At 32.6% G+C, this 12,911-nt stretch overlaps 1 protein-coding gene across 1 annotated transcript; it reads left to right on the top strand.

Annotated features, from left to right (window-relative positions):
- The first annotated feature begins 897 nt into the window (after positions 1-897).
- Positions 898-10,353, top strand: LOC133328975 (mucin-7-like). Its single transcript, XM_061537479.1, has 2 exons — positions 898-974; positions 9,921-10,353. Exons 1-2 carry the CDS (start codon positions 898-900, stop codon positions 10,351-10,353), a joined length of 510 nt encoding a protein of 169 aa, XP_061393463.1.
- The last annotated feature ends 2,558 nt before the right edge of the window (positions 10,354-12,911 follow it).

Raw genomic sequence — 12,911 nt, forward strand, 5'->3', positions numbered from 1 at the left:
AAACTGTTCCCACTTGATAATTCTCTCAATTGGTTATGTTTATAAAATACAATTCTTGTTGGTGGTTTTCTTTGGTTCGAAAATGCCGGTTAAGTGTAACGAATTTTAAGAAATCTCAAACAAAACTAAACTCTGTACCCAGTCGTGTTGATATGAAAAGTATACATTTAGGCACTCTTGAGGGAAAATACATTTTCTCTCTTTTAAAAGAGAGTTTGTTTGAGAAGAGATTTTCGTAACCTAACCGGCTTTATTTGACATCAACACGTTGTATTTTCACGTTGTATACAGGGTGTCGTAAAAATGTGAGATGGAGAATTTTCGAAATATTTTCGAAATTGGGTAGGATACATTATATGGGTTCTAAAAATACGGGGTTTCATTCTAAACGATTCTAAAACGATTTTTTCAAAAATTCTGCAAACCCTAATAAATTAATGATTTACTTGTTTAGCCAGGACATTGTGCCCGTTGGAAGGGAAAATTCCTGGAAATATAGCACAGGACAGATGTATATTATGTGGTCGATCGTCTGGGTTTTGGCACCGCACCCACAGATGGGGTCGTGCTTGTGAAAAAACGGTGGCGATTTTAATTACGCCATCGTTTACGCGGTAGATAGAATTCAGTTTTTGTGTTTTATAGGTTCAAAATATACGGCTGCTACGAACCAAGGAGTTCCACATTGATATCCAAGCAATCGAGATATTGAAAGTTTATCTGTGTAGTTATTCATCTCGAATTGATTAGTATTTACTGGAGTTTATTATGAATGCATTTACAATTAATAGATATAGATTAAGGGTATTAGCATTTTTGGCGATTACTCCTGGGAAGAGAACATGTTGTCCCTAGTTATCAGTCTCACGATGAAGTTCAGCTGGGTGTCAATTATACATGGTAAGGGATGATCGACTCAACAGCAGTGAAACCAACAGCTTCGGTTTCCATTTTATACCCTATATAACTACGTTGTAAGGGTAATATAGCTTTGCCTGTAACGCCGCGAAATATTGGCCCTAGACCACCTTTTAGTATACCGATCGTCATATCTCGACTAGCTGGGTCAATCTAGACATGTGTCTCCGTCTATATGTCCATTATAATATGTAAACACGCTACAAGCCACAGTCAAGGATCAATCTTCACGAAATTTTGCATGTAGGACCGATTCTGGCCAATGACTGATCTGATTCGTTAATATTTAAGAGATGAAATATTCGAATGGCTGTCTTGATAATAAAGGGTCTATATTTGGCGGGTCAAACGAATTATGTTTTATGGATGTAATTTTTACTCCGGGAAAACATAATTCGAAAAAGTGGCGTAGAGAAGCTGTTGACCTCCAACCGGTCAAGAGAGTGTAAGTATCGCAAAATAATGTCCAGACTCAGAATATAAATCCGCAGAAACTTGGAGCTCAGTGGTAGCTCTGTTGGGTATCATATGGTAGACCCCGTTCGACTATACTGCTCTGCTCACTTGCTTCTTTTATCTCCTCAAACTTAGCAAACGCATTTCATTTATCGTAGTCCTCAGTTTTGCGAATAGGAATATGTGCGGTGAATTCAGATGTTAAGTCGTTTGTTTCTAGCGAAAAACACATTCATATTTCATGGAACTGACATAAAAAATAATATTGATTATTTTTAGTAGGAAGATTTTTCTATTTATTGGGAGCATAAATCTCCAGAAGCAGACAATTAGGTTGAAAATGTCTCCAAAAGCCTCGAAAAGACGAATATTGGGGGTACCATTTTATGAGAGCTACCTAATTATAAAGTGGACCGATATATCCCATTTCAATACCAACCATCCCAGCTCTTTCTTATATATTGAGAACTTTATCCTAATGTCAAAAGACGGACGGATTTTTTCTTCTATATTTTATATTCTGTTTTAAAACTTTATTATTTTATTCATAAATAAAAATTTTCGAATTAAATTTAGTTATAAAATTAAGCTAGGAGATACAAAAAAAAAGTTACGATGACATAGTCCGCATATTAAAGTCCCACCTCATGGTGGAAGGTAGGCCAAGTTCCGTCCGACCGAACAAAACTACTTTTTTAACTTGTTGTATATGCCATTCATACCGAAAATTTAAAATTTTTTGCTAAATTTTGATACACCCTGTAATACTTAATGCCAGTACTCTTTTTATCAAACATATAACATTAATATGGCAACACTGCGCATAACCATGCGCTCTTATTGTAAACAATGACAAAGAGGGTGGTGGTGGGCAAATAACAAAATAACACGACAATGTATAGAAATTGTAGAGCACAAGTAGAGGGTAGTAAACAAAATAAAAAAATAAAACAAAATTGTTGATGCTTCTTCTTGTTGTTCATATTTATGAAAAATGCTTGCTTCAGCACGTATAAATAATGTATAGAAGCCAGAATATTTTGTTATAAGATATTACGTCTGAGGTAGAAAAAGTTCCATGCAATTGTAAACAATTAACTCCAAATATATATGTATATAGAAATCTTCACAATACTGATCAAATTTGAGAACTTCACAACACACTTCCCGCATTTACAAAATGACTTTCATTTCATTTGTTACATAGGAATTATTTATTAATAAATATTTACTCAAACACACGCACACACATTCCTTTATTATGTTTACATTCTTTTCCAATTACGCGAACTTGTTTTCTTTTGTATTTTCGTATTTATTTTTATTGAATGTATATTTTTTCCACTGACAACCGTTTGTTTATTTCATTCAAGTAATACTGAACTGAACTCTGACAAGTGCAGTTAATTGTTTTCTGTTGCTGTCATTCTCAGCTGGTGTATGTTTGGGGGAGAATTTATTTGTTTTCTTTTTGTGTACTCTCTTAAATATCTACGTATGGATTTATCTTATCTCACAGCGTATGTTCAGTGTGCGCCGATTTCGAGAGATTTCGCGAATGTACAGTGGACGTGTAGAGAGAAAATGAAATCGATTAGCCGCGAATGTTCTTTTAAACTTTAGGTGTGTATCTATAGTTTGAATGGAGAATATTGAAAGAAAATATTATATATAGAAAAGTATAACAGTTTGTTATATAACAAAAACGTGTCGAGAATTTTTTTCATATTTATAAAGCAAACAATATATAAAATAAATAATTTCTGCTTCAAATAATTATCAGCATTTTTATAGTGACTGTAAAATATTATTATGGAAAAAAAATTTTTAAAAAATGGACAAAATTCGTAACAAACGTGTGTGAAATAGTTTACATTTTACTAAATTTGATATGCTTGGTACTGGTGGAACCATTAGAATTATAATCCGCAAAACTGTTATGAGAACCTATTTTGGGAATTTTAAATCGCATTTGGTTGGTAGGGATTTTATTTTATTCAGTTCATTATTTAGGAAAAATTTGTTATTAAGAATTGTTAGTTTTATCAGCATAATATTCCTTTTTTAAAAAAATGAGAAAAAGTAAATAAGTTTTTCTATTTATTCTATTGTTATCTTAAATATATTAAAAAATAGTTTTCCAAGTTGCTTCATAAACATGAATTAATATATATATATATAAGCGATGATTTTTTAGAGAATATTTTTTCAGGGGTCAAAACAATGCGTATTCAATGTACAACATAAGGCGTGGTGTAGGTTTTTAAAAATATTTTTTTCAATATCTTTAAAGGTGTGGATTTTTTAAAGAACGTTTTTTCAAGAACCAACACAAGGAGAAGATATTGGAAAGAATATTTTTTCAAGGACCAACCCATGGTGTGGATTTTTAAAGAATACTATTCCAAGGACCAACCCAAGGCCTGGATTTTTTAAAGAATATTTTTTCAACGTCCTTCCAAGGCGTGGATTTTTTTTAAATAATAGCTTTTGTCTTTGTGCATATGTTTGTAACAGGCAAAGGAAACGAGATCGATACATGGTTCCTTTGAGAACATGCATAGAATCACTTTCTGAATCCATTTATGTATGCCCGTCCGTTCGTCTGTCTGTCCGTAGATGTTAAATTGTAAACAAAGTACAGGTCGCACTTTTGATTCGAATTGGATGAAATTTGGTACAGCTAATTTATTTGGCCCAAGGACGAACCCTGTTGAAATTGGACAACATCGGTTCAGATATAGATATACCGCCTAAATATATTTTCGTCCGATTTAAGTTAAATGATGCACCAAAGTACCTATATACCTTTCGATTTGCACGAAATTTGGATTTTGGCGTACTAAATTCGTCTCAGATTTAGAAATATCTACCATATATATTTTCGTCCGACTTCAGGTAAATTGTGCATCAAAATCGCTTTATATTCTTCGAAATTTGACATAGCGTAGTGAATAAAGTCTAGAAAGATTAGTGTTAAGACTCGTGAAAATCGGTTCAGAATTAGAAATAGCTCCCATATATATTTTCGTCCGATTTTATGTAAATGGTGCACCAAAGCCCCTATATATCCTTGGATTGGCGCAAAATTTGGCATAGTGTACTGAATGAAGTCCAGAGCGATGTGTGTTAAGTTTCGTGGAAATCGGTTCAGTTTTAGATATAGATTCCATATATATTTTCGTCCTATTTTATGTAAATGGTGCACCAAAGGCCCTATATATTCTTCGATTTGCACGGAATTTGGCATAGCGTAATGAATAAACCATAGAACGTTGTGTGTTAAGTTTCGTGAAAATCGGCTCAGATTTAGGTATTACTCCCACATATATTTTCGCCCGATTTAATGTAAATGGTGTACCAAAGTCCCTTTATATCTTTCGATTTAGACGAAATTTGGCATAGTAAACTGAATTAAATCTGGAATAATGTGTGTAGAGTTTCGTGAAGATCGGTTTAGATTTAGATATAGCTCCAATATATAGTTTAGTCCGATTTTATGTAAATAGTGCACCAAAGTCCCTATATAACATTCGATTTGCACGAAATTTGGCACAGCGTACTGAATTAAGCCTAGAATGATGTGTACTAAGATTCGTGGAAATCAGTTCAGATTTACATATAGCTCCCATATATATTTTCGTCCGATTTAATGCCAATAATGCGCCAAAGTCCCTATATATCATTTGATTTGCACGAAATTTAGCACAGCGTAATTAATTAGGTTTAGTATGATGTGTGCTAAGTTTCCTGAAAATCGGTTCAGATTTAGATATAGCCCACATATATATTTTTGTCCGATTTAAGGTAAATGGTGAACCAAAGTCCCTATATACCTTTCGATTTGCACAAAATTTGTCATAGCGTACTAAATTAAGTATACAATGATGTGTATTAAGTTTCGGTTTAAATTTAGACATAACTCCTATATATAGTTTCGTCCGATTTTAAGTAAATGGTACACCAAAGACCCAACGTTAGGCCGATTGACACAAAATTTTGCCCAACGTAGTGAAGTTAATACAACCTAGCATGTGAAAAGTTTTGTTGAAATCAGTTCAAATTTAGATAGAGCTTCCATATATATTTTAAGTAAATGATGCACCAAGAACTCAAAACCTATATGCACAAAACATACTGAAATTAGTGTAACTTAATCTGTGACAAGTTTCGATTAAATCGGTTTAGATTTCGATATATCTTTTATATATATTTTCGTCCGATTTTAAGTAAATTTAGTATTGGTTGCAGAATGACATGTTTATGGATTCAATTTCATTTTACTGGTCCTTCAAAAATGCGACGTCTGATAGAATTCATCTGTTGAATATGCCCAAAGTGGTGAAGGGTATCATATAGTCGGCCCCATCCGACTTTACTACTTTCCTTACTGGTTTTGAATATTTTTTCAATGTGCTTCTAAAGCGTGAAATTTTTAAATAATATTTGTTAAGGTTCTTCTAGGAGTGGATTTTTTAGATAATATTTTTAAGGTATTTCCTAGGAGTCGAATTTTTAAATAATGTTTTTTAATGTCCTTCCTAGTTGTGAAATTTTTAAACAATATTTTTAAAGGATTTTCCTAGGCGTTAATTTTTTAGATAATATTTTTAAAATAATTCCGCAATATTTCTTAAGCATCAATATTTTAATTATTGCAATATTCGAGCTTAATCCCATTTTGTTGTTTTTATAAAAAAAAAAACAAATATTTATTAGTGGGGAAAGTATTTAACTTTATAGTTAAATTTGGTATTACGGGATATTAGAGGGTAAATGACGTTTTTGAGAAAATTTTCTTTTTAATATAGCTCTCACATATGGGCCCCGCCCATTTTCCGTATTAAAACAACAATTTGGCATTTAAATTTCTGGCCAATAAAAAAATTATTTTCAGAAATTATTTAATGTGGGTTAATGTTTTAATATAAATTGAAGTTCCTGCTTCAATTTTCCAACCTAAGTATCTGTAATTGGAACCATTATTTTTTCATAGCATGGTACAACCACATAAGGCAATAACATTATCGCCTTATATCCCAACTGATTTAAGGGGACCCCCCCCATTCTCGGGGTCAATTTTTTTTGATTTAATTCGAATCTATACTAATTCAAGAATGTCCCTACAAAATTTCAAGTGAAAATCTCAAGAACTCTTGAAGATATAGCCGATTTATTGTGTCAGCATCAAGTTACGGCTAAAGGGCTTCTCAAACTTTAAACGCGTTTTTCTCTTTTGTGTATGGCGGGCACGATAACTCAAAAACTAATAACCCAATCGATTCCAAATTTTTACACGTTTCTCGCCATCAAAAATAAGGACTTCTCTTTAATTACAAAAACAACAACAAAACAATTACAAAATTTTTTTGTAAATAATTTTTCCTCTCTTTTAAATCTTCAAATATATATGTGCAAAGTTACAAACCTTAACAAGCATTGGTTTTGATTTACCAGCCCATTGAAAATCTTGAAAAATTAAAAAAAATTTGAATGTCATCCTGGTTTTGGAGGGTATAAGAAGTTCAGCCCGTTTTTTCTGATGCACATGCATAAAAATTTGAACTCATTTACCCTTTGAACCCCTGCAGGACATTTAAAGGATAACTTGTATGATGATAAATGTTATTAACTACACCATTTACACACATGTCATTACCACAATGCAATACAAAACATCAGCAGTTTATTAACCGTTCTACCTTTGCAAAGATGCTAAATCATTGCAATGTTCGCATATAAGCATAGCGCAAGGACTAAAATAAATTGTCGTGACATTAGTCTACACTTTTGTTGAGAAACAGTAAACAATGATTCTGAGTATCTACACGTGTAAACATAATATGAGAGCAAACCACGGAGCATTTTATCACACGTACATAAGATGCTCGTGATATAAAATGTTGCGTATGGATAAGATGTCCAGAATTGAGTTACACTACACGTGTCGTTGTCGCATTAGAAGGACACTAGGAACTTAGCTTTAATTCCGAAAATATGTCATTGTCCGGTAAAAAATAATTGTATTGTCTCCTAAAATCATGCAATCCATTTTCTTTTGTCACACATAGAACCCGTTTGAATTCCTCCTTCTTCGCTCCTCTATATGCAGAAAAAAAAACTCAACAGAAATATAAGAAGCTTTAAATTTCTTTCTATTCATCATTTTAAATCAAATGAAATAAAAAGCGACGTATACCACTGACTTCTGTTTGTTTGTGTGCAATTTGGTATTATTTTACTCGGGCAGATAAAATAAAAAGGATGTTATTCTATCGCTTTCATTTATATTACACATTTACAATTGAACTTTACGCATTATCTGTGATTACTTTGGAAATGCCGGTGGAAATTGTGCCACATCAAACACAATAAATTACAAAAGAATTGAATTGAAATTGAATGGCAAAGTGATAGAAACAGAAAATCATTCTATGAAACATCAACTCCTGTCAATGAATGAAAGCTTGGAGAAGGGGAGCATATGCGTATCTAAGAGTGTAGCATGTCATTCAACAAATGCAACTCTCATTGGCTTACTTTCAATTGACAGACTGTTGGCTTGACTGTCTGCCTGACTGATGGGATAGATGGATGATGTTGCCATCCATCTCTGTGTCGTTCATTTAAACACGAATGCCGTCTTTCTTTCATTGCTTCGCTATGCAGGTACAAATGAATGCACTTTACTTGCTGCAGGTCCCGGGTAGCATTAATATGACTGACAAGCAAATGAAGCGTGTTAAGTTACGAACAGTGGATGTAATGATGGGGCTCTAGGAGTTTAGTGAAAAACGAAAGAGGACCTGAAATATTCTAGAGTCAATTTAAGTTTTGTGGATCTTTCAAATAGACATCTGGAGCTTATATAGGCTATTTTAGGTCTCTGGTTCTTCTATTGACAGTTCAAGGTATTCTTATGACAAAGAAGACCTCTAGGTATTATATGGACAATAGGGGACATATAGGTCTCCTAGGACAATAAGATTTCTAGATACTATATAGACAGTAGAAGATCTTTAGGTCCTCCATAGGTGATAGAAGACCTCTAGATCTCTAGACCTCTATGATCAATAGAGGATAATAGAGGGTCCTTTCTAAGCGTAACCGTTTTAAATAATATTTTTGGCTATCCTTTCTAAGAGTGCATTTTTTAATATTTTTTTTCCAAATTTTTCCTATTCCAGGAGTGTGAATATTTAAAATAATATTTTATAAAGGATGTACCAAGTGTGGATTTTTAAAATACCATTTTCACGGTATATTTTATAACATTTTTAAAATAATTTAAAATTTTTAAAATAATGTTTCTTCAAGTCTTTCCAAGGCGATTTATATACCCTTCACCACACTGTGGTACAGGGTATTATGTCTTTGTGCATATGTTTTCGTCCGATTTAAGGTAAATGGTGCACCAAAGTGGCTATATATCTTTCGATTTGCACGAAATTTGACATAGCGCACTGAATTGAGTCTAGAATGATGAGTGGTGAGTTTCGGGAAAATCGGTCCAGATTTAGATATAGCTCCCGTATATAGTTTCTTCCGATTTTATATAAATGGTGCACCAAAGGCCCTATATATCTTTCGATTTGCACTACATTTGGCGTAGCGTACTGAATTGAGTCTAGAGTTATGTCTGCCAAGTTTCATGAAAATCGGTCCAGATTTAGATATAGATCCCATATATATTTTCGTCCGATTTAAGGTAAATGGTACACCAAAGTCTCTATATATCTTTCGAATTGTACGAAATTTGGCATAGCGTACTGAAGTAATTGACGCACTAAGGAACCAGTATATGGCTGATAGGAACCAAACGTACTGAAGTTAGTATAACATAACCTGTGAAATCGGTTCATATTTGGATATAGCTTCCATATATATTTTCGTCCGATTTTAAGTAAATGGTGCATTAAACTCCCAATGTTTTTCAGATTGACATGCAATTTGCACATCGTACAAAATTTAGCATAGAATAACGTAACAAACGAATGACATGTCTATGGATTGATCTTAGTCGATTCACATTTCGATAAGTATTACATATTTTAGTTCATCCAATTTCATGTTAATGGTCCTGTTTAATAAACCCATAGTGGTGAAGGGTATCATATAGTCGGCCCCGTCCCACTTTACTACTTTCCTTACTGGTCCCACTTTACTACTTTCCTTACTGGTTTAAATAATATTTTATCAATGTGTTTCCACGGCGTGGATTTTTAATATTTTTTCAAGGTCCTTCCAAGGCATGGAAAATTAAAATAATACTTTTTAAGGTCCTTTAGATCTATTATATTTGTCCATCCCCTCTTTGTGGAACTTTCGAAGCCACTGTTCTTTTGTTCAAGAAAACCCCTAATCTTCTTTATTAACGCATTGCAGCAGCTACCTTTGTTATTTTTTATATGGAACTATTTTCACTTTGCGTATATATTTTATTTCTTAACATTACGAAAAAAACAACATCAACCTCGCTACCTTTAGTTAACGTATTTCTCATTTTCGTCTCTCCATTTCTCGTCCTTTTTTATTACATTTTTCAGATTACTTTGCGAAGAGATCAACCAGGATGAATCATTTAATTTGGAATATCGCGGACCAGTTGTCATGAAAGGTAAACCGACACCGATGAATTGTTGGTTTCTTACGCGCAATACAACAACAGCAACAGCTGGTGGCAGTACTGGCGGTGGTAGTACCAGTGGGGCTGCCGATTCACCATTGCCACCGCCAACACCAACAATAGCACCGCCAGCATCGGCAATGCCATTCTCAGAACAGCAGCAACAACCTCCTACACCAGCTGTGCGCACACATGCAACAACTGCACGTAAAGCTTCCAATACCAGCACAACATCAGAGCCATCATCGTCCTCATCACCCTCGGCAACAGTATCGGCATCAGCTTCTGTTTTGGATGGCGTTGAACATGCAAATACCCCAGCAGCAACAACAACACAAACAACGGAAACATAGAAAATGTGTAAAGATTCGTCCTGTTGCTGCTGAAACTTACTCTAAAGGATGCCGTTGCGAGAAAACTGAAACGGAAATATGGTTTTACGTTTACGTCTATTCAGTTTCTGTTTTTGTTGTTACCTGCTAATGTAGCTGCTCCTAACTAAAGGTAATTTGTTTTAATACAACTTCAAACAGGAAAACTAAAGAATGAGACAAAGTTTTTTTGTTGTTTTCGGTTTGCCAAGAGAAAAGTAGAGAATAGTTGGCAATATTCATAGACTTAAAGACTTGCACGTTGCTGCAATAAATTTAAAATACTGTGGAGCACCAAATTTTCTTTAGGGGCTAGGAGGACGAGGAAGGCCTTCATGTACTCTATGAACAGTAGAAACCCTATAGACAATAAAAGAAAGGGACCATTTAATTTTGAATTTTTTAAAGAATAAATTTTCGTATAACTGGTGTTTTTTTAAAGAATATGTTTTTAAGAGCCATACAAGGCGTGATTTTTTAACGAATATTTTTTCACGAACTATGTGAAGGGTGGATTTTTAAAAGATTTTTTTTTTCAAGGGCCTTCATGGAGATTTTAATTAATTTTTTTAAAGAATATATTTTTCAGAATATTTTTTTCAGGAACCATATGAGGCGTGTATTTTTAAGAATAGTTTTTGAAGGACCACATAAGGCATAGATTTTTAAAGATTTTTTTTTTCAGGGACCACATAAGGCGTGGATTTTTTAATGGATACTTTTTCAGGGACCACATAAGACGTGGATTTTTTAACGAATATTTTTTCAAGGACCAACGCTAGGCGTAGATTTTTTAATGAATATTTTTGTAGGCACCACATAAGGCTTGGGTTTTTTAATGAATATTTTTTCAGGGACAACATAAGGCGTGGATTTTATTAAACAATATTTTTTCAAAGGCGTGGATTTTATTAAACAATATTTTTTCAAAGGCGTGGATTTTATTAAACAATATTTTTTCAAAGGCGTGGATTTTATTAAACAATATTTTTTCAAAGGCGTGGATTTTATTAAACAATATTTTTTCAAAGGCGTGGATTTTATTAAACAATATTTTTTCAAAGGCGTGGATTTTATTAAACAATATTTTTTCAAAGGCGTGGATTTTATTAAACAATATTTTTTCAAAGGCGTGGATTTTATTAAACAATATTTTTTCAAAGGCGTGGATTTTATTAAACAATATTTTTTCAAAGGCGTGGATTTTATTAAACAATATTTTTTCAAAGGCGTGGATTTTATTAAACAATATTTTTTCAAACCTGCAAGGCGTGGATTTTATTAAACAATATTTTTTCAAAGGCGTGGATTTTATTAAACAATATTTTTTCAAAGGCGTGGATTTTATTAAACAATATTTTTTCAAAGGCGTGGATTTTATTAAACAATATTTTTTCAAAGGCGTGGATTTTATTAAACAATATTTTTTCAAAGGCGTGGATTTTATTAAACAATATTTTTTCAAAGGCGTGGATTTTATTAAACAATATTTTTTCAAAGGCGTGGATTTTATTAAACAATATTTTTTCAAAGGCGTGGATTTTATTAAACAATATTTTTTCAAAGGCGTGGATTTTATTAAACAATATTTTTTCAAGGCGTGGACTTATTAAACAATATTTTTTCAAAGGCGTGGATTTTATTAAACAATATTTTTTCAAAGGCGTGGATTTTATTAAACAATATTTTTTCAAAGGCGTGGATTTTATTAAACAATATTTTTTCAAAGGCGTGGATTTTATTAAACAATATTTTTTCAAAGGCGTGGATTTTATTAAACAATATTTTTTCAAAGGCGTGGATTTTATTAAACAATATTTTTTCAAAGGCGTGGATTTTATTAAACAATATTTTTTCAAAGGCGTGGATTTTATTAAACAATATTTTTTCAAAGGCGTGGATTTTATTAAACAATATTTTTTCAAAGGCGTGGATTTTATTAAACAATATTTTTTCAAAGGCGTGGATTTTATTAAACAATATTTTTTCAAAGGCGTGGATTTTATTAAACAATATTTTTTCAAAGGCGTGGATTTTATTAAACAATATTTTTTCAAAGGCGTGGATTTTATTAAACAATATTTTTTCAAAGGCGTGGATTTTATTAAACAATATTTTTTCAAAGGCGTGGATTTTATTAAACAATATTTTTTCAAATGGATTTTATTAAACAAGGCGTGGATTTTTCAAAGGCGTGGATTTTGGATTTTATTAAACAATATTTTTTCAAAGGCGTGGATTTTATTAAACAATATTTTTTCAAAGGCGTGGCATTATTTAAGAATATTTTTTTGGATTCAGTGTGGCATTTGTTTATAGGGATGTGTGTGTTTACTTTTTTAGGTAAGCCAGCTTGATCCCTTTCTTATTGTTTAAAAAAAAATTAAAACCACACGATTTTTATTTTTAAAATAGGTTATGGTCACATTGATTAATTTCGGGATAATCAGAGAAGACCATAGTTTCGGCCACAAATCCTCATCAGTTCTCTTAGTTTTTTGCTTGGGATATTGCCCCAGGGAGTCATGTATCACTCCACT

This window comes from Musca vetustissima, unplaced genomic scaffold, assembly GCF_032173495.1.
Source record: "Musca vetustissima isolate MV318-11 ecotype Yass unplaced genomic scaffold, APGP_CSIRO_Mvet_v1 utg16177, whole genome shotgun sequence".
NCBI classification, from domain to species: Eukaryota; Metazoa; Arthropoda; class Insecta; order Diptera; family Muscidae; genus Musca; species Musca vetustissima.

What these genes read in the sequence shown, in the direction of transcription:
- LOC133328975 (XM_061537479.1), top strand. Translation starts at nt 898, where the DNA reads ATGGTAAGGGATGATCGACTCAACAGCAGTGAAACCAACAGCTTCGGT. An exon ending in ATACCCTATATAACTACGTT is followed by an intron (nt 975 to 9,920) that starts GTAAGGGTAATA and finishes TACATTTTTCAG; the next exon opens with ATTACTTTGCGAAGAGATCA.